The 26,608-nt window shown below is 46.3% G+C and overlaps 1 protein-coding gene across 1 annotated transcript in view; it reads left to right on the top strand.

Annotated features, from left to right (window-relative positions):
- The first annotated feature begins 9,124 nt into the window (after window positions 1-9,124).
- N4bp1 (NEDD4 binding protein 1) overlaps window positions 9,125-26,608 on the top strand; it is a 42,163-nt gene continuing 24,679 nt past the window's right edge. The window contains exon 1 of the mRNA XM_021170634.1: window positions 9,125-9,562. Within this exon, the coding sequence (XP_021026293.1) occupies window positions 9,365-9,562 (198 nt within the window). The 5' untranslated portion in view covers window positions 9,125-9,364. The remainder of the gene's footprint in view (window positions 9,563-26,608) is intronic.

Below are 26,608 nucleotides of genomic sequence, written 5' to 3'. Positions count from 1 at the left end.
GAGGTCACCTATGCTTCTGCCTGTGACTCTCCATCCACTGCTCCTGTAAAACAGCCTAATAAAGTCATTGTTTGCTCTGAGTGAACTGTGATGGTACTGTTTTTATAAGTCATTCCTGTCGATCATGGAAAGTTGTAGCTTCAACGATATGGTTAATAAAAATGCCAAAGAGGCCTAGGGGTATAAAACAGTGAATATGTGCCTACCCAGCATGCTCAAGGCCCAGAGCCTCACCTGGGGTACCACATGCTACTGGGAAATCAGGGTCTCTTTGGGGGTTTAGTCTTGTTAATGAAAGAATTTAAGAATAGACTTAAAAGAAACGGAAGGATGATTTTACTGGAGTTTAAAAAAAAAAAAAACCTGTAGTTTGGTGAGCTGTAAATCTTGGCAGCTTCCCAGAAGAGGAAGATGGAGAAGAGGAAGAGAGAAAGCTTGGATATTTGTAACAGCCACAATGCAGAAGGGGGTGGGAATAACTTCATAGAGAAAGAGTAGGTCAGAGTGTCCGGAAGAGGATGACCAAGCTTCGGCAAGTATTCAAAAGAAGGACAAAGAAGAAAAAAAGGAAAAGTGATTCATGAAAGCAGGTGGCCTTAGCTGAATCACACAGTTTTCTGCCCATAAGTGACTGCGCCAGGGACTTCTGCAGAAGAAGGTATGCTATCTCAGTCAAGGGATCACTACCTCACAAAGACAGAATTGTTCCTTCTTTCTCCTTACCATGGTATTGGTGATCTCCTTTGCTAGGCAACTGCCTGGCCTAGCTGGACTCTTATGTCTGGGGTTGCTTGCCATGTTAGGACTCCACCCAGGGTCAACTGACTCCCTTCTCTAGACCAGAGGAAATACCTTTGATGGACCTCCAATGCTATCACAACGTTCTCCCCTCTCCAGAGTTAACTCTAAATTCATTTCAGGAATGGGCTGAAACTGGGCAGTGCATGGGACCCATTTCACCATGAATATTTAAAGGTCTGTTTTAAATTTGTTCTCTAGAAAGGATTAGTGTCTACACTGGAGCTCCAGTCCCATGGTCACACACCCCAGGCAGGGCTGCTCATTGAAGAGAACTCCCTGGCATTCCTGGCTGGAGAACCACGGACATCAGAACTGCTGCTCTTTGGGCCCCTTCCCAGGCCTCCTTCCTAACTGGCTTCAGTCCCCTGCTCTCATTGATGCTCTCAATCCCTTGCACTCCAAGAGGAAAACAAATGTGTGTGTGTGTGTGTGTGTGTGTGTCTATGTGTGTGTCTATGTGTGTGTGTGTGTGTCTGAGAGAGAGAGAGAGAGAGAGAGAGAGAAGTAAAGAAGCAGCAAACATATTAAGATTTTTTGAGCTAAGGAAAAAAAATAAGAGCCTTTTGTGTTTTAACAGAGACATTGGTGTCTGTGCCCTTTGGCTATAGACCACTGAGACAATGGGCAACGAGACACTGGACTTTCCCCAGGAAACTGCCAGACCTTACAGGAGAGGCCGGAGCTGAGACAATGCTAATGTGTGGGACCGCACCTCAGCAGGACTGCTTATCTATACATACCTCCTGTGTGTGTGTTTTTTATTATTATTGTATTTTCTGATCTGGGTGTTTTGTCTGCACTGTGGTTTTGCACCACTTGTGTGCCCAGGACACTGGGAGGCCATAATAAGGAGTCAGATTCTCTGGAACTAGAGTTACAGTTGGGGCCCACCATATGGGTGCTGGCAATGACACTGGGCTCTCTGGCAGAACAGAGTTCTTAATCACTGAGCCATCTTTCCAGCCCCTTGCTTTCTATTTAAACCTAAACCTGAGGGCTGAGGCTGGAGAGATGGCAGTAGTTGGAATTTAGTGTCTGCCCTGCTGGCAGAAGGACTGGTGGGTATGTTCCAGAGTCCTATAGCCCCAGCACTGGGGAAGAGAAGACAGACAGAAGGATGTTGCTCTGTTGGAAAAATTATGAGCTCCAGGCTCAGTGAGAAAACCCTGCCCCAAAGGGACTAAATCCTCCTCTGGCTTATGCTGTGTCCTGCGTTGCTTCAGCAATTGACCTAAGTGGGGCAGTGAAGGAATGAAGAAAGGACAGACCCATGGACACATGTATTGAAAACCTGGGATCCTGTGGGCCGTGCTCTTTGATGGAGGCACAACAACAGCAACCCAGAAACTCAAGATACTTGTTTGCGGGGGGGGGGGGGGGGGGGGGGGGGGGGGGAGGGTTGTTTTTTTGTTTGTTTGGTTTTTGGTTTTTTTGGTTTTTGGTTTTTGAGACAGGGTTTCTCTGTGTCACCCTGGCTGTCCTGGAACTCACTTTGTAGACCAGGCTGACCCTGAAATCAGAAATCCGCCTGCTTCTGCCTCCCAAGTGCTGGGATTAAAGGCGTGCGCCACCACGCCCGGCTCAACGTGCTTGTTTTACCACCCGAATCAAAGAGGCAGATGTACATGGCTGAAGGAGACAGATTTATGATATACAGCTGAACATGCAGCAAGGTTTAGCTCATCTCAGTAAAAGCAGTCTTTTAGCTCATCTTTGGAAAGCAGTCTCAGCCTGCAGTCATCCCTGAGGAGGAAGCTGTGGTTGACAGTTTCTGCACTCACTGTCAACATTCACACTCAGACCAGAGGAAGGCTTTGCCACCATCTCTTGGTGCCTCACCCTGGGAAATTCTTTGCCACTCCTATGGGGCCGAGGCACTGGATTCTTGACATGGCTGTTCCCATGCCAACAATACACTTTCTTTTGACTTCCCCAGTGTCCCCAAGCCTGCACCAACCAACCAACCAACCAACCAACCAAAGAAACAGCCAACTAACAAAGAAACAACCAACTAACCAAAGGAACAACCAACAAACCAACCAACTGACCAACCAAGCAAACCCTACCTATTCCCTAAAGGAGGACTTGGAATGAGTGTGTGTGTGTGTGTGAGTGTGTGTGTGTGTGTGTGTGTGTGTGTGTGTGTGTGTTAGGGATCAGGAAGTCACTGTGCTTTGGAGTCGTGCTGAGGATTGAGTCCAAGGCCTGATACATATTAGGCAAGCACCAGGACAGCCAGGGCTATACAGAGAAACCCTGTCTCGAAAAACCAAAAAAAAAAAAAAAAAAAAAGGTTTTGAGGGCATGGCTTCTCTGAAAGGAAAGTGTCTATCAAACCATTACAGATGCTGACCAGAAGGGACTTAGTCCTAGATCAAGTTCCTCAGTTACTGGTAGCAAAACTAGTGCAAGCTGGGCAAACGGACCTTCAGTGAGCTATATCCCTGGGGTCAGAATGTCTTGTTAAGCAGAGAAGTTCTTGGGTAATAAAATTTGCCAAAGAGCAGCCCATCAGCAGAAGAGATAACATCTGCCACCTTAGACCTTCCCAGCGAATGGCTTGACCTTCCCTAGCAGATGAGTTTTCCTGGAGACAGGACACAGGGCCACTGAGTTCCTTGTTTGAAGTTTATCCTTAGGCAGACAAACTTCAGAGAAAGGGCTTCTCTGAGACAGGAGGAGAATGAGCAGAGAGACCTTGATTTAGAGCAGTGGTTCTCAGCCTTCCTAATACTCGGCCACTTAAATACAGTTCTTCATGCTGTGGTGACCCCCAAACATACAATTATTTTTGTTGTTACATCATAACTGTAATTTTGCTGTTGTTGATGTATCAATTTGCATATCAATCGCAATGTAAATATCTGATAGTCAGATATCTGATATGTGACCTGCCTGTGAAAGGATTGTATGACCCCCAAAGGAGTCACAAGTCACAAGTTGAGAACCACTGATCTAAAGTCTCCAACACACCTGCCATAGGCTATAGCTTCGAATACAGTTTTCTGAGCACCAAACAAGCTGGTTAATACAATGTGTAGTTGAAGCACAACTGTAGTCTTGATGCCTACTCCACATTCCTGTAGTTACAGGGGAAACCCAGAGTCCAGGAAGACACACTGCTGGCCAGCAGCATCTTCAGTCTGTTTAGCATTGTAAATTAGATTGGTTGGCAGGGGAGCAACATCCCAAGTGCAGTTCTATTTTGAAAACATCCAAGGCAAATACAGCCCAAGAATGAGAGATTTGTCCATGATAGTACATTATCTTTTCCTCTTTTTAAAATTTAGATTTACTCTCATTATTTTAAATTATGTGTATTGGTGTGTGCCCATACATGATACAGGTGCTCACAGAGGCCAGAAGCCTTAGACACCCCACAACCTGAAGTTATATCCAAGTGAGCTACCAGGCATGGGTGCTAGGAACTGAACTCAGGTCCTCTGTTAGAACAGCACACTGCACTTACCTGTACCTGCAAGCCATCTTTCCATCCTACATCATCTCTTCTTGCTTGTGCTAGCTCAAGTGTAGAAAGACAATTGATGTCTTCTCCATCTTTATCTTTAAGGGAAGTTCAAGAGGTCAGTGAACAATGAACATCCACTCTGATGCTTCTAACTTAGAGGCTAAGAATTAAAAGCAAATGGGCAGAAGCCAGAGATGTAGCTCAGTGGTAAAATACTTACCTGGCGTGGTGAGAGCTTGGGTTGAGTCCCTGTCTACATTAATCCACACTACCAACAGCAGCAGCAGCAATTCTAGATAGTTTGGGAGTGTGTACTGTTTGGGATCCAAGTTTGGTTCCCAGCATGCATGTTCAAAAGTTCCTAACTGGCTGTAATTCCAGCTACAGGGGATCTTGCATCTCTGATTACCTCCAAGATCACCTACACTCACATGCACATATAACATAATTTAAGATAAAGTTTTAATTTAGCTACTTTTATGTGTATGGGTGTTTTGCCTGAATGTATGTATGTGCACCAAGTGTGTTCCCCAAGGAAGGCATCAGATCCCCTGGAACTCAAATCATACACATGAGCAGGGCATGTGGATAACTGGGAAATCAAACGGGGTCCTCTTCAAGAGCCAGTGCTGTTAGTGTCTTAGCCGTCTCTCCAGCCTCTACAGCATTGTTTATGATATTTATCTTTTATTTATATGAGTACACTGTAGCTGTCTTCAGACACACAACAGAAGAGGGCATCAAGATCCCATTAGAGATGGTTGTGAGCCACCACGTGGTTGCTGGAAATTGAACTCAGGACCTCTCGCTGAGCAGTCAGTGCTCTTAGCCTCTGAGCCATCTCTCCAGCCTAAACTTTTTTTTTTTTTAAGATTTAAAATTTATTACTGATAAAAGTGATATTAGAGGGTATGGTTGATGTAGAAGCACTTTGCCAGTCACCGGCATGTGGGCAACCACAGGCAGTTATCAACAGTATACTTACTCTTTCCTAGTGATCAATGTCTGACACAGCATTGAGCATCCCAGAAAGTCACCATCCCAGAGACCTTCCTCCTGCTCTGGGGCAGGATGATTGACAAGTGGAGGAAGCTGAGAGAGCTATGTTCTTCTAGATGCTACCTGTCTAAGGAACGGCGAGGGAAACTACTTGCCCTTCTTAACTGAGAAGATGATTTCTGCCATGGTATTACATGTGGTTATTACAGAGTTTAGAACAAAACACAGTAGAGTCTGGAATGCAGACTCCAAAAGCTCTCATCCCACCATTGCTGTCCTGGGCTGGCCAGGCCAGTCAGGCAGGCACAGCCAGTCAACTGAGGAACTTGTGGTTTGGAAGCTTCATGAAGCAATAAAGCAAGGGAGTTGCTTTAGCATTCTCTCTCTCTCCCTCCCTCCCTCCCTCCCTCCTTGTTCTTCATACTCAGCAAAGCAAAAGGGGTTCTCAAAGGGGAATGCTGAACAAATACAAACCACAAAGAATTCTAATGAGGAGAAAAATACCAAAAACGGTGTAGCTATTCAGTGATGTTCCAACTCAGTGACTCTTTGAATACACTTCAGTATTGTGTAACCTTGCCTTGAACTTGGACCCTCAAGCCTTGGCAAATGCTGGAATTACTGGTGTGTACCTGTGTACCATCGAGCCTGGCTACTCTCTTTCTGCAGTTTTAGAGTCCAGCAAGGAGGGCACTGTTCTGTGCTTTTGAAGACTAGACTCTGTCCCCACCCCTTAAGACTAAGCAATGAAAGAAACTCTGGCAGAGAAGTTACTGGAAACACACGGGAAGGTGTTGGGGGGAAGCCCCGCCCAACTGATGAACAATAGCAATTCCATTGAGTACAACAAAGGAAATAACAGGCTGTGTTGATAACACTGGGCTCTGGGTGCCATATACCAGCAAGGTCACAATTACCACCTGGTCTGTCTCAGCCAATCCCACAACCGACTTGATGGAGCAAGATTGTGTGGACACCAGGGGAAAAGCCCAGAGGGAAGAGGAAGCAGCGAGTCTGCAAGCCCAATGTTTCTCTTCCCTGTACTGAGTCATCTTTTGGTAAGGCACCAGGAGAACACCTGCCTGAGTTTCTGAAACATGGAAAACCCCAGCAGCCTGGACCCCTGATAGATTTTATCTGGGGTAATCCCTCTCACCACCTCTCCTTATTGCCATTTCTAACTCTAATGTGTTTAGATCCTTTCCTTTCTCCCTCTAAAAGGAGGCACACAAGTGGTACAGGTTCCCAGGCCCACAGTTCAGTGTGGCTATAATAAACCTTCACAGGGTTGCCATGAAATCTGAAACTTTATAAGTTTCCCAATTCGGCAGCAATAGCTAGTTTGCATGCCTCCCCACCCCACCCCAAAAAGGTTTTCATTGGTCAAGAATAGAAGCTGAGCCAGGCATGGTGGTACCTGCCTTTAAGCCCAGCATTCGGAAGGTACAGCCAGGTAGATCTCTATAAGTTCTAGGCCACCTCATCTACACAGTTCCATAACAGCCAGGGCTATGTAGAAAGGCCCTATCTCAAAAATCCAAAAGGTAAAAGAGTAGAAGCTGGAGGCTGACTGTTAATATTGCATCATTCCCATGATGCACTGGGCAGCTTCCAGGAAACCAAAGTCTTTGGGAATATGGACAAAAAGCTGGAACTTTAGAGAATTGACTGGAGTACTATCAAGGTGGATGGAAGCTGAAGCTTAATTCAGCTCAGCTTGGAAACCCTCAGCTCAGGCAGGGTTGACAGACTGATGGCTCTCCTACCCCTCCCCCCATTACCTGGGTTTGGATACATTACAATTCTTGGCTGGTGGAGTAATTTTTTTCTGGTTAATTTTGATAAAGAACTAGATCTTTCATAATAGCTAGTATTTAATGAGCATTTACTGTGTTGGAATTATGCTGACACAATACCATTACTATTGTTTACTGTATCAGTGAAGAATTACAATACAAAGAAGCTAAGCAATATCCCCATTAGTCCTTTTACTACATCCAAGATACTTAGCCCAGAGGAAGGAAACCTGTAGTGAGAATCTGGAATTTTAGTTTCTTCTAAAACACAGAAATATTCTAAGAATGTGTTTCTGTTTTAATCCCAGGTGTGGGATATGGGGCTGCTTAAGACTGTCTGCAGCAGCTGACTATGATTTGCCTCATGCTCTAGTAGAGGCATGGCTTTGCCAGCTGCAGATAGTTTCTGCAACTGTTTGGACTTCTGAGAACTTTTCAGAGGGTAGATATGTGCTGAAGCCCCAATGGGTGGGGTTGGTTACTGTTTCTTAGTAATCATTCTCAAAGAAGGAACAAAAGGAAAGAAATTAGGCTCAGAAATCTCTCTCCCTCTCTCTCCTCTACCCTTTGTTCTCTCCTACCTAGTGATAGGGAGTGAAACTGGGGTAGGGGGATAAAGTGTGGGAAAAAGAAGAACCCATAAAGTGGCAAAAACCAGCTCCAGAAACCAACACTTTATCTTTCACGATTTGTTTTTAAGGATTCAAGAAAACTTATGTCAGGCTGGAGAGATAGCTCAGTGGTTTATAAAGCATTGACTGCTCTTCCAGAGGTCCTGAGTTCAACTCCCAGCAACCACATGGTAGCTCACAACCATCTGCAGTGGGATTCAATACCCTCTTCTGATGTGTCCAAAGACAGCTACAGTGTACTCATATACATAAAGTGAATAAATAATTAAAAAGAAGAAGAAAGTTTACATCTGGGAAGCATTGGTATCAACTGATGCCTTTGACTTAACAGAAAAACAGACCAGAAGAAGGATTTGGGTTTACTTGCCCTAGTCCCACAGTATGATCCCTATTATTTTTGCCCCTCACATAACACACATAACCCTATTGAAATTGCCTTTCCCCTTTCCTGTATGCCAGAGATACAGTAAAGAAACTGCTCACCTGGCCACGCCATTAGGAAAAGGTATTTGGTTTTTTGTTTGATTGACTCTGGCCTCAACTTTCTAAGTGCTGCCACAATTTTAGGCTTATGACACCATTCCCAACCTTTTTTAAAAATAGATTTATTTTAGAGTTATGCATATATTTGTGTGTGAATGTATGGGCATAAGGGTGTGATGGTAAGCACCTCTCTCTCTAAGCAGAGGCCAGAGGGGCCTTTGGGTGATCTCCTCTACAATGTCACCTACTCCTTTAAGATTGAGTTTCCCCCTGAATCTGCGGCTCCCCTTTTGCCTTTTGTCAGCTAAGCTGCAAGCCAGCAAGCCCTCAGGTCTCAGTTGGAGCTGGGGTTGAAGATCTGTTCTCTTTCCTGGAGTGATGATAGCCAAACCCAACTTCCAGTCCTTATTATACCCAATAAGCACTCTTAACCAAGGAGACAGCTCTTGTTTGGTTTTTGAGACAAGGTTTCACTTTGTAGCTCAAACTGGTTTGGAACTATGTAGCTCAGGCTTCAGCGTTCAGCGAATGACTTATCTGCCTACCTCATTCTCCCACTCCACTGGGATGACAGTAGTTGACACTAGACCAGCAATTTGGCCTTTCAGTACTTTTCTGGTTGTCTCATTTTCTTTTCCTGTTACGATTTTTTTTTTTTTCTGAAATAAGTAAAAGGGGGAAGGGAAGGAAGTAAAAAGAAGGAAAAGAATCACCATTTGCCTATCAATGTAAAATCCATCTACTAAATGCCTAAAGGCAACTGGCCCTCATCAAATATGGCCGCCCAGGCCTCGCCCGCCGACGCTTGCCCACGGTCAACATGGTGACAGCGTGTGGCGTCGACTTCCGTTGCCCTCAGCCTACCAACACACCCTTCGCGACGGGGCGGCGAGCTTCCATGACGGCGGCGGGCTGAGCGCATGCGTGGCGGCTGTGGCGGCGGCGGCGGCGGCGGCGGCGGTGGCGGTGGCAGGGCAGAGGGGCAGCGGGGCAGCGGGGCGGCGGGGAGTCTCTGCCCGCAGTTGCTAAGCTGCGGCGGCCGTGTCGTGATGGTGTAGCGGGGCCTGCGGGCGGGCGAGGAGGCCGGCACGGCCCACGCCTCCTGAGCGGCTCGGTGCAGCGGCGGCACGCTGAGGGGGCGTCGCCGCCGCTGGCCCCCGGCGCTCCGGGAGGCCGCGCCCGCCATGGCGGCCCGGGTGGTGCTGGATGAGTTCACGGCGCCCGCGGAGAAGGCGGCGCTGCTGGAGCGGAGCCGCGGGCGCATCGAGGCTCTGTTCGGCGTGGGCTTGGCCGTGCTCGGCGCCCTCGGGGCGGAGGAGCCGCTGCCCGCGCGCATCTGGCTGCAACTCCGCGGCGCGCAGGAGGCGGTGCACAGCGCCAAGGTGAGTCCGGCCTGGCTCGCAGGGGCCGCGCGCGGGGCGCTCGGAGCGGGTCGGTCCTGGGAGCCTCGGGGTCCCTGTTTGTAAAGGGCGCTGCGAGAGCATCTCCCTGACTGGTCCCTCGCGAAGTGCGCAGAACGCAGAGCCATCAGGCCCCGGAGCACGCGCGCTGCGCGGGCTCGCGCTCGCTCGGTCCGCCGGTCCCTTGGATGTGCGCAAGGCTCGATGCTCCTGGTTGGTGTTCACCCTCCAGGCCGCCACTCCAGGGCTTCTAAACCCTTTGGGAATCTTAGGCCTGAACCTCTAGGAAATCAGGAGGGGAACGCATAGTAATATGTAATGACCAGACGCTTCAGAGGTAGAATATTTGGTAGCTGCGTTAAAAATATTATTCCTGTAGTGTTGGTGTTCTACGATTATATGATGGTTGTTACACACCTGACATTCCGCTGAGTACCACAAAAGGAATACGCAGGCTTTAAAAATCCGGCGAATACGTTTTGATAGGACTTGTTCCTTCTATTAAATGAACAACTGGAGAAACTGAAACTAAGCGGTGACTCACCTTGTGTATAATCAGTATTTCAGATTCAGCACCGCCATCGGCCCCTCCCCCTTGTCAGAAAACAGCAAAATTTGACCGCGAAGGCGCTTATGCCTCCAAAATCTCATTGAGTCAGTGAAAAAGCCAGGTTAGTCGACAGGTTGCCAGGAGAACGGGCAATTTAATTGCTTCTATGCAAGAGAGTCCTACAAGCCGTGGGTGGGAGAAGGCTAAGGTGTATTGTATAGCATCTTAAGCTCCAAGGGAGGAGTAGGAAGTTGAGGAATAAGGCACTGTTTCCTCTTTGGTATTTGGAGGGTCAGATCTGGGAACTTAGGAGAATGCCCCTCTCTGCTCCTCTCGGTTTGAAGTCACCAATGTCTCAAAGCCCCCTGTTTGGAGCTTCCTGAACATCTTCTACCCACCTTTTTCCAAACTCTTCCACCTATCAGGCACCAGAATTTGTGGGTAAGGTATCTGTTTCTAGAAACCACATGGGCGATGTTTTGTTTTTGTTTTTTTTAAAGATGTATGTATGTATGTATGTATGTGAGCACACTGTAGCTGTCTTCAGACACACCAGATGAAGTTGTCAGATGCCTTTATAGATAGTTGTGAGCCACCATGTGGGTGCTGGGAATTGAACTCAGGACCTCTGGAAGAGCAGTCAGTGCTTTAAACCGCTGAGCCATCTCTCCGGCCCCAGCGATGCTTGTTAAACAGTTCAGCTCTGGGGAGACTTTCTTTTTCTATCCTACATCACAAATTTCACATTACTCTTTAAGAGGTTGTAGCTCCAGGTGTCAATTTAATTTTAAAAAAAGAAATGTTTACCGTGTGTAGGCTGTAAGGTGCTTATCTGTGGGATTCTTGACAGTGTGGGTTGAACCTGTTGGTGTTGGGTCAAGTTGGTTCCCCCCACACCCCCACACCCCACACCACACCCCACCCCACCCCCATGCTTAGCTCCTTGCGCCGCCCACTCTCTTACTACCCAGAGCTAAAACATGCCTGAGGCTTGTCACTTTTAAGTGTCCACCAGGCACTCACCCCTCTCCTCTCCCTGGTCAGCCCTCTCCTCTCCCTGGCCTTCGCCTTGGTTAAGACCTTTCCTTCTGCTGGAGTCCCTTTCAGCTTGGTTGCTTCTCATTCCCTGCTTCTGGGCTCCTGGTTCACTCTCTATTCAAAGTCAGCCTTCTTCAGAAACTCCTTCTTGCACCCTGGAACCTGGTAGGGACTTCCTGTCAGTCTGAACTCTCGGAACTGGGTGAGACAAGCTTGCTGTGGTGACTGGCTGGCCTTGGATCACTGGTCCTTCTGCCCCTAGGTTACAGGCATCTGGTTTATAATGGCTGTGGTAGCCGCTCTCTTAGACTTTCACAGCAGGCTACTCTCTCCTGTCCTGGCAGTGTTTTGGACCCTTCCTGCTGCCGCTTTTTTTTTTGAGGACACCCCAGAGGTAGAAGATGCTTCCCTCGGTTTACAGAAAAGCCTTGCCTCCACCAATCCTTCCACCCCAGTTCTCTCTGGTATGTCTGTCAGTGCCACAAAGCTTGGCACAGCTGATGGGAAGGGTGTGACGTATGGTATATTGGTAATAGTAATGTCACCTGCCAGGTTATCTTAATCTTAACATGTATTACTCATAATGTAACCTTCCCACCTAAAAGAAATCCCTTTCCTTTCCCTTGAGATTCATGGTAGGAGTTGACTGCAACACTCACAGGCAGTTTGTTTTTTTAATTTTTGAGGAAAAAAAACTGTTAACTTGGTGTAAGGAGAAATGGCACTGAAGAGGAAATACAGCAAAGAAAAGTTTAGCCAGGTGGTCATGGTGGAACTTACCATAGTCCCAGAACTCTGGAGGCCGAGGCATGAAGGTGGTGGTGTGAGGCCAGCCTCGGTGACACAGAGGAACCCAGCCTCACAAGCCAAAGTTTTTCTTTTTGGAAGCGCAGGGGACCAAGCCCAGAGCCTTGTACCTGCTAGGTAGACGCTTCCGTGGAGCTGCGTCCCCAGCCAGACACATCTTGTGCTTGCCTCTTTAACCTCTCATAAAATAAGGGAACGAGGGTCCAGCTCAGTGGTAGAGTGCTTTGAAACTTCAATGCTGGTGCCAAAAAAGAAAACGGGAGTGTGTGCTGCTGGCTGTGGGGTAACTGCTCTGGCTCTCAGAATCCAGTTTTCTGTTACAGCTGTGAGAATGGCCTGTGAATCAGCCAGGCCTCCAGTAATCAGAGGGAGGCAGTGGGAGCTACTGTGAGAGCGATAATGCCTGTGGAGGTTGGAGAGAGGCACTGACCGCCCAGTGTTATGTGCTGGAGGAGGCAGCGTGGTAGGTGGACTTTGAAAAGCCCGGAAGACTTCTAGGTACCTCATTACTAACAAAGACGTAGAGGCCAGAAAACCATGTCTGAGGAAGGATATCATGACCAGAACATGTCAAGGTCCCTTGTGAGATGCAATGGTTGGGAAACATGCTGGCTTGACTCAAGACCTTGGATAGTTAGGAGGGGGAGTATTCAGGGTTCAGCCAGGGGGAAAATTGTCTGAAACTCCTGCATGGGTAATTTGAAGGCCGAGAGAGCCAGTAGTGAAGGAATGCTTTGTCTTAAGGCTGGGCTTGACATATTGGGGTGGGCTTGGACCTGAGTGGAAGTGGCGATTTAAGGTAGTTTAAACCTGGAGGGTGTGGTTCATAGTCTGTGATCTGTTGGTGGGGCTGCCAGGCAGGCAACTTTTACAAATTGTATTTACTTACTTTTTAAAGGGAAAGACTTGTTGTGTAGCTCTGGCTGCCTCTGCTCCTCAGTGCTGGGAGGTATGGACATGTACTGTGGTCAGCTAGTGGTCAGCAACTAAGGAAAAGCTTAGCCCAGAGGGAGTCAGTATGTGGTTGTTCCCTAACCTCAAGGTTCCTATAACTCAGTAGAGAGATTTCCAAGGAAACAGGACAGTGTGATTCATGCAGCAGTTGCTGTGCGTCCAAAGCATTGCAGTAATGAGAAAGAGGAAAGGCCTCCAATCAGCGAGGTTCCAAGGGGTGAAGGAAAGGGGCATTTCCAAAAGAGGGGAGAGCCTTGGCAGAACCACGGGTGTGTGGAGCGTGCCGCTTCCTGCAGTTCCTTGGGTGAAAGAGAGCACGGAGGGATCTTGAGAGGCAGAGAGGGTGTCTGGGGCCTGTGGGGGAGGGGGTAGGAAATTTAGAACGTGAGTGATACAGTACAGATACTGTGAGTTGTGTCCATACTGATTTGATTTTACTCAAGCTTCAGAGATAAGCTGTGTCCTTGGCTACTTTTATGTCAACTTGACACCAGCTAAAGTCACCTGAAAGGAGGGAACCGCCATTGAGAAAATGCAAGGTTGGGCTATAGGTAAGCTTGTTGGTCATATTCTTATTTAGTGATTGATGGGGAGGACCCAGCCTTCTGTGGGTGGTGTCATCCGTGGGCTGGTGGTCCTGGGTTCCATAAGAAAGCAGGCTGAGCAGACCAGTAAGCAGCGCCCTCCATGGCCTCTGATCAGCTCCTGCCTCCAGGTTCCTGCCTGGTTTGAATTCCTGTGTTAGCTTCTCTCGGTGGACTGTGATTCAGTGTATGTAAGCCAAGTGCGCCCTTTTTTCCCAGGCTACTTTTGGTCATGAGGTTTCATCATAACAATATGACCCCAGACTAAGACAGTGTGAGGAGATAGGAGACCTGGAGAGAACGTAACCCATTGGATGGGTGGGGGAGCAAATTTATATTTTCAATTCCATGTATGTTCTATGTAGCATAAAAACACTGCAGTCAAAGGGAACAAGAGATTTACTCTGTGACAGATATGAATGGCTGTGGCCTGGAAGCACACATTCTGACTGCCCTGAAGAGCATGTTTGTTTGTTTTTGAAGACAGGATTTCTCTGTGTAGCCCTGGCCATCCTGAGCCAGGCTGGCCTTGAAGTAAGTGATTTGCCTGACTCTACCTCCCAAGTGCTGGAATCAAAGGTGTGCACCGCTGAATAACACATCTTAACATGGGAGCAGTTACATAAACTGTCACAGTCATCAACCATCTGGATCTGGTAGCAAACACCCACAGCCCCGGGACTCCTGAGGCAGAGGCAAGGAGGGTCACTGTGGATTCATAACAGCGACCTGGCAAGGTCTGTCTCAGCCAGAGCGATCTAGCAAGACGGTATCAGGAAGGAAGACAGACCGACAGACAGAAGGAGAGAGAGGCAAGGAAGTTTGCAGATACCTTGCTGGGAACTTGAGGTGGCTAGGCTACAGCAGGTGCCAGAGACCTTCTTGATAGTGAGCTTTTGGTTGGATGAAAGCTAGTGTCCTACTTAATTAATACACCCCACAAGCTTTACCTGTAGTTATTAGGATGCTATATCAGATACTGGTGGACATAATTTTCCCTGAATCCATAGTGGTGACTCTTTAAACTCAAGCTTGATACAACCAGTGGATGTCAAATCTTCAGCATGCACCCCGCCCCCCGGCTGGGGGCAGAGGACCTGACAACTTCAATTTACAAAAATAAGTCTTGTGATAAAATCCAATAATACATGTTGAAGAAAATATGTCAGTGATCTAGGTGGAGCTTTTGAGCTGCCCTTTTAAAGCCTACATTAGAAAGTAGGAGACAGGGCTCGTAAGTTAATACATTTCCTTCTCCTCTTGGAGAAGAGAGCAGCAGAAGAGCTGGTGGCCCACAGCTCTGTCTCAGTGAGCAACCAGAAGGGACTTCTGTGGACAGGGTAGGGACCTGAGGGAGTCAGGAGCCTGAACTTACAATGTCGCTGGACCTTAAAACTGGTGGGTGATGTTTCCCAGGTGTGAATCTCAGTGCAGTTGAGCAATGCAGAATGGAGCCCTGGAGTTTGTCTGAGTAAGGACAGGGAGGCAGAAAGGCTCTGAGGTGAGACTCTAGGCTAGACACATGCCAGCAGTGTTCCCTGAGAGTCCTGCAGGGTCTTAGAAGAGTGATGCTTGGCTCATGAGTAGACAGGGGACTCGTTCATAGAGGAAATAAGTTAGAAATGTACCACTGGGTCATATCATGAAGCTTTTGTGTTGGTTTTACCAGAAAGGAATGTGGTGGCTTTTTTCCATTTCCTAGAATGATGCTTTTTTTTACAGTTGTGAAAATCATCTTAAGAAACAGCGATTGGCTCAGTGTCCTTTATGGCTAATACTTGGGGGTTATTCCAGAATGTTGAAATAGGGGATGCTCACTGCTAATGCCATAGCTTCCCCTTCCCTGTTCCTTTCCCAGCCAGTGTTGTAGGATTCATTTTAAGATTATATTTACTTACTTATTTTGTCAGAGCTGTTTATACCACATTCTGCATGGGGATCAGAGGTCAGCTTGTCAAAATTGGTTCTCCTTCTACCATGTAGGTCCCAGGGATTGAACTCAGGTCATCAGGCTTGGTGGCCGGTGACTCTACTTGCTGAGTGTAGGATTTTTTAAAAGATGTATTTATCTCTCAAAGATTTCATGTGTATGAGTGCTTTGCCATTCTATGTGCCTATATGCACCACGCACGTTCCAAACACCAGTGGAGGTCAGAAGAGGGCATTAGATCCCCTGAAACTGGTGCTACTGGTAGTTGTAAGCTGTCTTGTGGGTGACAGGAGCCAGACCCAGGTCTTTTGTAAGAGCAGCAAGTGCTCTTAACTGCTGAGCCATCTCTCTGCCCCTCTTATGTAGGATTTTAATTAAATCAAGGTTCAATATCTTGGGTCTTTGTTTTTTTTTTTTTTTGCTAACATTTTTCTAAATTAATATAATTGTTAAAATTAGCATCCTTAAATTTCAAGTGAAAATATAGGAGGATAAATCTCTGTAGTAATTAAGGAGCTGCTTTGTTCTAGAAAAAATATAATAATGCATGGGTGCTGTGTGTGTGTGGTCAGGGATAGATGTGAAGTTGATTCTCTCCTTTGCCTGAATTCTAGGGATTGAATTCAGTCATCATACTTGTACTGCAAACACCTTTCTTTACCCACTAAGCCATCTCCCTATCCCTGTTGTTATTTTTGAGACAGCGTGTCACTATGTAGACCAGGCTGGCCAAGAGCTGCCTGTTCTAGTCACACCCCACCCCCTCACCACACCCCCACACCTCATAGAGGATTAAAGGCTCCTAACCCTGGTTTTGTTTTGGTTTGGTTTGGTTTTAGGTTTTTTTTTTTTTAAAGACCATGTAGCCCTGGCTGTCCTGGAACCTCACAGAGTTCTGCCTGCCTCTGCCTCCTTAGTGCTGGGCTGAAAGGGGTTAGTTACCATTGCTATAGGGAGATTGGTGCATGTTCATATATCTCTATTGTTAATAAAATTCCTGTAATCATAGATGCCTATGCAAATAGGAACTTAGTATGTTTTCCACTAAGAAATCTAAAGATGGCCAAGCATTGGTGATGTACACCATAATGTCAGCTAACTACTCAGAGGCTGAGGCAGAGGCATTGCAAATTTTAGATCTGCTTGGGTTGTGTAGTGACTTGGAGACCATCCTGGGTCTCCGAGTAAGACCATCTTACTGAGCGCTGTCCTCAACAATGAAAGGAAAGAAGGAGGAGGAAGGAAAGGAAGGAAGGAAGGAAGGAAGGAATTGTGAAGAAGCCGGTGGAGGGCCTGCCTAGCATGTCCAAGAAAACTTTGTGTTTAATCCTGAGTAACACAAAGGAGGAAAGAAAAGTCTAAAAGATAAGCAAGTCTCAGTGGTTAGGAGCTGGTCCCCCCTGATCACAGAGTGACTTATGCTCCAGCTATCAGGGCTCTGTGTTAAGAAATATAGACAGGTGGTGATGGTGATGATGGTGATGCTGCTGCTGTTGCTGCCGATGCTGGTGGTGCCAGCAGGTGCCGACCAGTCTGCACCACCATACCTGGCCCTTTTTTTTTTTTTTTTTTGTGATGTTGGGGATGGAATGCAGGCCCTACCTAGTTCATACCAGCAAGCACTGTGACACTGAGCTGCATCCCAGCCATAAACCAGAGTTTCTTAATCTCATCTGAAAGCAGGTCCTAATTATCTGCTAGACAGATAACCACATGATCTTACCACAAAGGTCAGGTTGCTGGCAGAGGTGCTTAGAACACATTCATGCATAGAGAGGCACATTTGAGACTGGCAAAATGGTCCTTGGACCTGGCAAGGGGGCAGGTGGAGCTGGGTACAGCGAAGTACTCCTGTGGTTGCCAGCACTCAGGAAGCTGCAGCAGGAGGGCCCTTTGAGACCAGTGAGCCATCTGAAGGGAAGGGCCAGGAGTGAGAGACACCAGCAGACAGCAGAAGAAGACAAGAAGGCAACAGAGAGGCAGAGAAGTGAAGGATTCCTGCTATTGAGGACTCATTCTGGGATCTAAAATATAACAAGCTTGTATTTGAACAGGTAACCAGTCTACTAGGTATGTGCTTGGGCATCTTATTGGGGCCTACAAACTCTGAAAGGGTAAAACACCTTTTAAAGTCACAAGCAGACTTTCAGACAGGCAGGTAACTCATGAACCAGAGCTAGCTAGCCTAAACATAGGCGTGGTGGCCCGTGCCTTTAGTCCAGTGGTTCTCAACCTGGGGGCATGGAGGTGGGGGTGGGGGGGGCTGACTGACCTTTTCATAAGGGTCACCTAAGACCATCAGAAAGCACAGATGCTTCAACAATAAGATCCATAACAGTAGCAAAATCACAGTTGTAAAATAGCAGTGAAAATTTTATGGTTGTGGATCACCACAACATGAGACTCAATCGGGGCTAAAGGGTTGAAACACTAGGAAGGTTGAGAGCCACTACTTTAATCCCAACAAGCTGGCTGATTGCTTGAGTTTGAGGCCAAGCCTCTTCTATATAGTGTTCTTCAGTCCACCTGGAGCTACAGAGTAAGACCCTGTCTCAAACAAAACAAAGAATGTTGGAACGAAGCCAGTGAAGTAGAGAATAAATTGGCTACCTAATATCTCACAGAGCAAAGAAATTTTACTCTTTAGGGCTATCTCTTCTACCAACTCCAAGAGTTATCATCTTGGTTGTCGAAACTCTACATTTCAATTAATTGACTGATTAATTTTCAAAACAGGGGTCTACGTATCCAAGGCTGACCTGGAATTCTGTGTTGTGAAGAATGCCGTTGACTTGTTTTTGTTTTTTTGTTTTTGATTTTGGTTTTTCGAGACAGGGTTTCTCTGTGTAAACCTGGCTGTCCTGGAACTAACTCTGTAGACCAGGCTGACCTTAAACTCACAGATATCTACCTGGCCCAGCCATTCTTTCGTGTTTAACCACATCATTGTTGCAGGATGTTGGCCCATGTTTCCAACCACCTACAGATGTTCGTTAGACATTGTTTGCTCAGGGTTTCTCAGCAGCAGTGTGATTTGGGTGTATGGGGAGAAGTGTACTATATCTGTAGGATGATTAGCAGCGTCTGTCTTCCACCCTCTAGATGCTGGAGATGCCAAGAACATCTTCTCAAGCTATAAAAGCCAGGTATGTTTCCTGATGTTACCAGATGCCTAGAGAATTACATCTGCTTGGGAGTAACTGAATTTGATAGCTACGAGTAGTTCCCACTATCTAGACTGTGCAATTTACTGGATTTGTGATATAGATTACAATTTAATAAGACACTTGTGTTTATAAGGCAGAGATTAGTGTATGTACCTCCTGTGTTCTCAGATGATGTTTTCAGATGAGTAGAGGAAGGAAATGTTAAAGTAAGTAGCAAAAAAGCGGACATGTTAATCCAAACCAGAGCCCTTGAGCAGAGCCCCTCAGAGCTTGAAATTAGCCTTGCCCAGCAGGAAGCTTTCTAAAATGCGCTCTCAGAAATACCTCTTCCACAGTAACAAGGTGGTAGACAAGTTACTGTAGCAAAGCATAATAAGATTGGTGGGTAGGAAGAGGTTTGTATTGGTAGTTGATTGTGGGGTTTGTGTTGAGTCTAAGCCACTGTTGATTAGAAGAGAACTGGGGATCAAAGCTGGGTTGGAGGGAGCTGTCGGCTGCAAGTCAGATGAGAATTTGAGGCACTTTTGGAATAGAGTGGTGGATGGAAAGGCTGGGGCATAGGTAACCTTGCTCTCTAACAGTGTTGAAGCTAGAGGCAGAATTTGAAGTTATCACTAGGACGATAAAAATTAGAGTTGGAGCTTGGCGAGGGTCGGAGTGGAGCTGAGAGGAAACTACCTGGGGATAATTTTGAGAACTATGCACATCTAGCAATAGAAAATGAGAGCAAAGGACTTTTGGAGCATAGTCAGGAGAAGACAACTCAGTAGTATCCCCGGGACAAACCCATTTTCATCTCTGAGGAGGAGTCCTCAGTCCTATGAGGCCAGAGAGGCAGACAGATCTGGTTGCTCAGGGTTCAGTTTGCTAGGGGCTTGCCAGCAGAAGAGAGGTTGGGGAGGGGCAGCAAGACCAGTTGTGTTTTCACAGTGTGCATAGGAAAGAGGCATCATGTTTAAGACAAGTGACTTCATCTGTGCTGGAATGTACCTGGTTTATCTGAAAATACCATCTAAGCAATGAGCATGTCCCCAGAGCCAGGGTCTGACTGTAAGGCCCAACGTGTGACTGACTGGTGGTTTGCTTATTTGTTGGGAAAGTGAAAGAAAATCCAACTAGGGTTACTGGGAGCCTTTGTGATACTTATGACTCAAGATGGCTGCACCCATGTCAGGCTGTATCCATACATAGCATGTCTGCACAACTGTGAAGACGGAAGTACTTACGAAAGACAGAGTGTTTGAGAGGCTGTGCTCTGTAACTCAAGTTAGAATGTTTGTGTAGTTGTCATTGTCGAAATTCAAGTGATTACATTTCAGTAGGAACAGAGCCCAGCTTTCAAGGGGTTAACTGTAAAATGGCGCACAAGCTACTCTTTTCATAGACTGTGAAGGTGGAAGAAGGGCTGCCATGGGGGTGACCTTATCAGGTACCCCAGGCATGTTTATAGACAGTGACAGGAGGGGTAGAGAGGGCCTGGGCTGGAGAGATGGCTTAGTGATTAAAAGCATTTGCTGTTATTACAGGGGACCCGAGTTCAATTCCCAGGATCCAAATTAGGTGGCTCACAGCTGCCTTCAACTCCGATCTGTATCCCTTGGAGGGATCTGATGCCCTTTTCTGGCCTCCACAGGCACCTACACACTCAATTGTGAGCTTACAGAGAAACCTGAATGCATGTTGTTTTGAGACAGGGTCTGTATGTATGTAGCTCTGACTGTTCTGAAACTCACTGTGTAGACCCGATGTTAGATGCATGCCAGCACACAAGCGTAAAAGACCTATTTTCCTAGAGATAATGTAGAACATTTCCTTCTTTCTGTTTTGTTTTTGAGACAGGGTATCATATAACCCAGGAAGGCTGAAGTGCTGGGATGACAGGTTTTCAACACCATGCTCAGGTTGACCTCTTAAGAGCTTCCTTGCCTACATAGTTTCTCAGTGATGGATGGTGGACTGGAGCATTCTGTAGTCTGTACCATGATGCTTTTGGTAGCTAGCCGAGTTCTGCACACACTGGTGGTTGCTCTCAGATTGCTCTCAGTTGTCACTCAGTTCCTTATGTTTTGCAGGCTGTTTGTCCTCAAAGCTCCTTAGCTGCATGCTTTCAGGAAGAGGCTGTAATGGTGAATAGTACCATAGGAAAAGCTTGTCCCTGGCGAGTCCTGCCTGCTCTTGAATTGCTGTATTGCCCTTGTCTTCATCTTTTTTATTGCCTTTTTTCCTTTTTGAGACAGGCTCTCACCGTGTAGCCCTGGCTGGCCTGGCACTTGCTGTGTAGACCAGGCTGGCTCTAAGCTCCACTGCCTGTGCCTCCCGAGTGCTGGGACTAAAGGCCAGCCTCAGTATGCCCAACTTGTTAATCGTTCTTGAGATGAGTTTCTGATTCTTTGATTTATGTGAATAAAGTATATTTGAAACTTAAAATAATTAGGAGAGGCTGGGCATGTCAGCTATTTGCCTTAACCCTGGTGTCCGGGCCCCTGGAACTGGAATTAAGATGGTAGTTGTGAGTCTCTCAGCATGGGTGCTGGGAACCAATCCTGGGTCTTCTGCAAGAGCAGGGCATGCTCTTAACCACTGAGCCATCTCTCCAGCCCTCCTTCGCTCCCTCCTCTCCTTTTTTTAAAAAGCTGATTTGGTGTTTTTGAGACCGGATCTCATTCTGTACCTGAGGCTGGCCTTAAACTTAGGCATTCCTCCTGCTCCAGTCTTCTTAGTGGTGAAATCCCAGCCTTAGGGCACTATGCTTTGCTTCATATTCTTAGCTTACCAGCACTCTTCACTCTGATTTCCTTTATTTCCTTTTTTTTGACATCCTGATTCCTGTTGCATGGATTCAGTATCATTTTATATGTGTTAGAAAATGTGAAACTTTTTTTCTGTACCGAGGAAGGATTTGTGGTGGATCATTTTCATTGTCAGCGTTGACACAGTCTAGAATCATTTGGGAAGAGAAGCCCAGTGAGGCATCGTGTGCATCAGCTTGGTCTGATGCTGACTTAATTTCATTTGTTGGTGTAAGAAAATCCAGCCTAGAACTGTGTGGTAGGTAGCGTTTCCTGGGTTGGGTCCTGTACTGTGAAAAGAGAAAGCAAGCTGAGTGGGAGTGAGCGTGAATTCCTTGGAGGCACCTTGTCACCAGCTGTGCTACGGTCCTGCCACCTTGACTTTTCTGCTAGGATAGACTGTCGCCTGTAACTGAGCTAAAAGAAGCCCCTCCTCCCAAGGGCTGCTTTCTGTAAGTGTATTTTATCATAGCAACAGAAACTGAAATCAAAACAGTATTGAAACTCCAGCCTCACACTGCCAGATGCTCTTTCTCTGGGCACCATCTGCAGTCCTGAAATTGTCTTAAGAACTCTGAATTGCCCAGGATTGCCCCTCCCACTTTCTTGATTTTTATGCTGTTTTATTGTGTTTGTCTCATAGCCATGCCTTCATTCACACGCAGGTATCTTTATGTGTTTCATGGAAAATTCTTTTAAAGGCCAGTTTGGAGATTTGGATCTGGGCAGGATATGTTCATTGGGGGCTTTACTGTGGATCAATTAGGAAATAGTCCTTTAAAGAGAGTGTTTGGGGGTTCCTTTATCTAGAAAAGAGATTTCTTCCCTTTGCATTACCAGTTACCAGTTGCCAGTTGCTGCTGGCAGCCTGCTGAGGAGATCTAATCAATTTTTCCTTATCCAAGTGGCTGTAGGACTTCCTCTGCATAACTTGATTTGATACAAGTGAATACAACCACATAGCTCCTTGCTTGAACAGACAGCTTCCCTTACACTAACGGATGGGTGTAAGGCGATTCCCAGTCCTTGGATGGCAGGTTAAGCACCCTGAGAGTACTATACATACTGCTGTCATACCTGGACAGAGGGCCTGGGGGAGCCATTTTATTTAGACTTGGAAACAGGAACAGATAAACTGGGAGAGACCTAAATTTAGAGGACTTACAAGCCATTGGTAGTGAGTTTACTGCCCCTGCCAAGTTTGGTTGGCTTATTACTACAATTATTGATTTATTTATTTTTTATCAAAGTAGAGTGGGGGTGTAAGGGTATGCACAGAAGTTTGCAGGGGTCCAATCTCTTGTTCTCTGTGTGAGTCCTGGAAATGGAACTTAGGTTGTCAATAGGAACCTTTATCCAGTGAACCATTTGCTGACCACCTCCTTGTTAGCCCAGATTGGCCTTGAACTCAAGTCAGTTCTGCTTTAGCTTCCCAAAAGCTGGGTTTGCAGGGAAGCTGCCACCTATCTCTGGCATCTTTAGTTTTCTATGATCATTTAGCCTGAGTCCAACAGAGCTCAGCCTCAAAGTGGGATTCTAGGGCACACACAGCACTGAGAGGAGCCTGTAGCTCTGGCTGGAGGCACGGGAAGTGGGCACCCAGTACTGACATTTGCCAAAGCCCAGTCCCCCTGCTGCTTCTTTTCCCTATACTCAGTGTCAGTCCTGTGGTGGTGACAACAGTTTGTAGACTTTCTAGACTTCAGTCTGCCCATGTATACACCTGCTCCCAAACACCTAAGAAATGCTTTTAGAGAGTCTGGGCTTGGTTGGCACATGTCTTTAATTCTAGCATTGGGGAGCAGAGGCAGGCGGGTGAATCTCTGAGTTCAAGGCCAGCTTGGTCTACATAGCCAGGGCTACATAATAGAGAAACCCTGTCTCAAACAAACAAAAACAAGAGGCTTTTCAGAACTGAACATAACAGCATGGTGCCATCCTGCTCAGGGACATTCCAAAACTGTATGGCGTGGAAACCACAACTCATAAGACAGATGTTATCTCTTAAACATGCCAACTTCTTAGAACTCAGAGCTTAGCATCGCACACCCTAGCATTCAGTATGGATAACAAGTGACTTGGCATATGAGTTATTGGGAAAATCTTAATTATTGCAGGAAAGGGTGCAAATATTACTGCTGAGGACACACAGGTGTTGGAATCACCTGATAAAAGCTAAAACCCCTGTTATAAAAATTCCCCAGTTGTAGATCGTGGTGGTACACACCTTTAATTCCAGACTCAGTAGGCAGGGATAGGTGAATCTTTGTTCCAGGACTACATTTTGAGACTGTGAAATCCTGCCTCAAAACAAAACAAAAAAAATCCCCAGTAGGTAATTATCAAAACCAGAAGTTTCCGCAAAGAACTGTAAAAAGAACCAACCCGCAAGATTGGAGCAAAATAGCAATTTAAACCTCAGAAATTGGGCATCCTCCATTGTTCCTGTTGGTACCAAGATCTCTAGCCCATCAGCCTAGGCTGACTGGAACTCACAGTGTAGCTTTGGCTCCAGAGCTCTCCTCTTACCCCAGTCTCACATCTTGCAAGAGTTTTGTTCTCTCTCCATCAAGTAGGTCCCAGGGACCAAACTCAGGCCGTCAGGCTTTGGCAGCAGGCACTTTACCTGCTCGACCATCTTGCCAGGACTAAAATTTGTTTCTTTATAAAATGAGCAAAATGAACCCAATACAAAAATTTCTCACTCTGTATTGTTGCTGTATCTGTGAATTAGGTAGTCCACTCTTAAGTAACTGGTGTGGCCATGGGCAAGGGTACTGGTGCTGGATCTTAGTCGCGATTCCATCAGTCACAAAGTATTCTCTTCTCTGGAGGGGTGAGAACTTGTCCCATCTAAATTGCTCATGGAGCAGAGGACACTTAGATTTTCTTTGACAAAACATCTAACAATAAGCAATTTGAAGAAAAATTGATATCTCTTGTATATCTAAATGATATTTATTGGTGACATGTCGATGGAAATGGACCTTTTAAAATGACTTTTTGCCTGCAATTTGACAAAATGGCATTTCACCCTGTTTCTATTTTATTTAGGGATGATTTTTTTTTTTTACATATATGAGTATTTTCCCTGCATGTATGTCTGTGTAGCACATGCATACAGTGCCCTTGAAGGCCAGAAAAGGGCATCCTCTGGAACTAAAGTTAAAGAGGGTTGTAAGCCACCAATCTGTGCCATCTGGAAAAGCAGCCAATGCTCTTAACCACTGAAGGATCTCTCCAGCCCCGAACAACACATTAAAAAAGCAGTATATCAAACTAGCCATGGGGATACAAACTTTAACAGCAGCATTTGGAATGTGGAAGCTGAAAACTCATGAGTCAGTTCAAGGCCAGCCTGTACCACAGAAGGCCTGTCTCACAAAGCAAATGTTAGTCCCTTTTCAAGCATGGGTTGTGGGCCATGGTCACAAAGAATATAAAATAGTCTCCCTTAGCTAATGTTCTGAAGGAGAAAGGAATGTTTTATGAAGTTTGTTGCTGAAATCAGCATTGTGTATCCCCCACTCCAGCGTGCTGTTCATGAGGCTATGTCTCACTCTGCAGCCCTGGCTGGCCTGAAGCTCACACTGATGACCTGCCTCGCTCCCCTGAGGTTCGGGTTGAAGTTTGGTGTCATCACACACAGCAAGAACCTTTATGGAACATTCCCTATTAAAGGAAATTATCATTTAAGAGTAAAAGGAGCATTCTCCGTTTAAGAAAAAAGGAAAGTGAAAGAAAACCATTGCTAACAGTCATCTTCCTAAGATGTTGAGGGCTGGAGAGTTAGGTAGGTCCGCAGTTTAAGAGCAAGGACCCACGTTCAGTTGCCAGCACCAGTGTCAGTGGCTCCCAATAACCTCTGCCAGCTCCAAGGAATCTGATGCCCTGGCCGCTGTAGGCACCTACTCTGGGGTGCATCCTCCCGGTCCCATAGTTGAAAGTAACAATTTTTTGAAAGAATTGCTAAAGCTCTAAATTGCTACAGTTTCCATGGAAGTAGCCAATGTCCGAGTAAATGCAGGTGGTTACTTTTCCCTTTTGTGGTGTTTTGTTTGTTCCGTTTTGATGTAAAGTGTCACTGTGTAGCCTAGTAGAGCAGTCTGTTAAACTCGGAATTCTCCTGCTTCAGCCTCTTCAGGGCTGGGATTATACTTCCACACCTGCTCTTCCAGAGTGCTTCAACTTGATTTGATTGCTAAAAACAAAAAGTATGCACTATATGCAGTGTTTAATGTCTGTGTATGGAATATGACACAGCTATTTTAAAAGGTGGGAGGAGAAAGGATCTAAGAATAAATAAACTTAGGTCTGTGATTGTAGTTCAGTGGTAGAATGCATACAAGTTTCACACTTTGGTTCCCAGCACAGGAAGAAAGCAAAACAAGAGCCTTGATCCTGTATCTTAAATGATTACGTGAGGGGAATGGGAAGGTGGCTCAGTGGATAAAGCACGAGTTGCATAAGCTGGGAACCTGTAGTTTGAATCCCCAGAACCCACGTATAAGGTGGGCAGGCACAGAGACCACCTGTAACACCATAGCCCAGCTGCCCTTGAGATCATGTCCACCTCCAGCACTTCCTCCTAAGTGCTGGGATTAAGGCAGATTGCAGGTGTGAGTTGCCGTTCCCGTTTTTTATTGTTTTCTAGTATGTGCATTTGTGTCGTATACATTTCCTTTTCAAGCTAGGCATGCTTGTCTGTGTGTGTAATCCCGGCATGGGGGAGGCAGAGGTGGGAGGGTCACCAAGCTGAGGCTCACCTGGTGATCTTCTTAGTGGACTCTGCTAGGTCAGTTGACTGTGTTGAGACTGTTGGGAAGACCAGTGAGAGTGCACATGAACATCCCTCTCAGGGCTGCTCCTGTCCCCTTGATAGTTCATGTTCTTCTTATTTAGTTCAGTGCATTCCTCAGAAACTTCCCCTGGGGGGCTGTGGCGCAGCTCAGCAGCGGAACACTTAACTTACTTAGCAAGGCCAAGGCTCTGGGTTCATCCCAGCACTGTGAAAAAGAACTCACGTGTCTGGAAGATCCATGGCCTTCCAAAGAAAGGAACAGAAAAAGGAAAATTCCCTTGACCTGTGAATTACTTAGAAGTGTGCTGTTACCTGAAAAAATGTTCAACATCCTTAATCATCAGGGAAATGCAAATCAAAACAACCCTGAGATTCCACCTCACACCAGTCAGAATGGCTAAGATCAAA

Source organism: Mus caroli, chromosome 8 (genome assembly GCF_900094665.2).
Source record: "Mus caroli chromosome 8, CAROLI_EIJ_v1.1, whole genome shotgun sequence".
NCBI lineage: Eukaryota > Metazoa > Chordata > Mammalia > Rodentia > Muridae > Mus > Mus caroli.
This window is presented reverse-complemented; position numbering and strand designations above follow the sequence as displayed.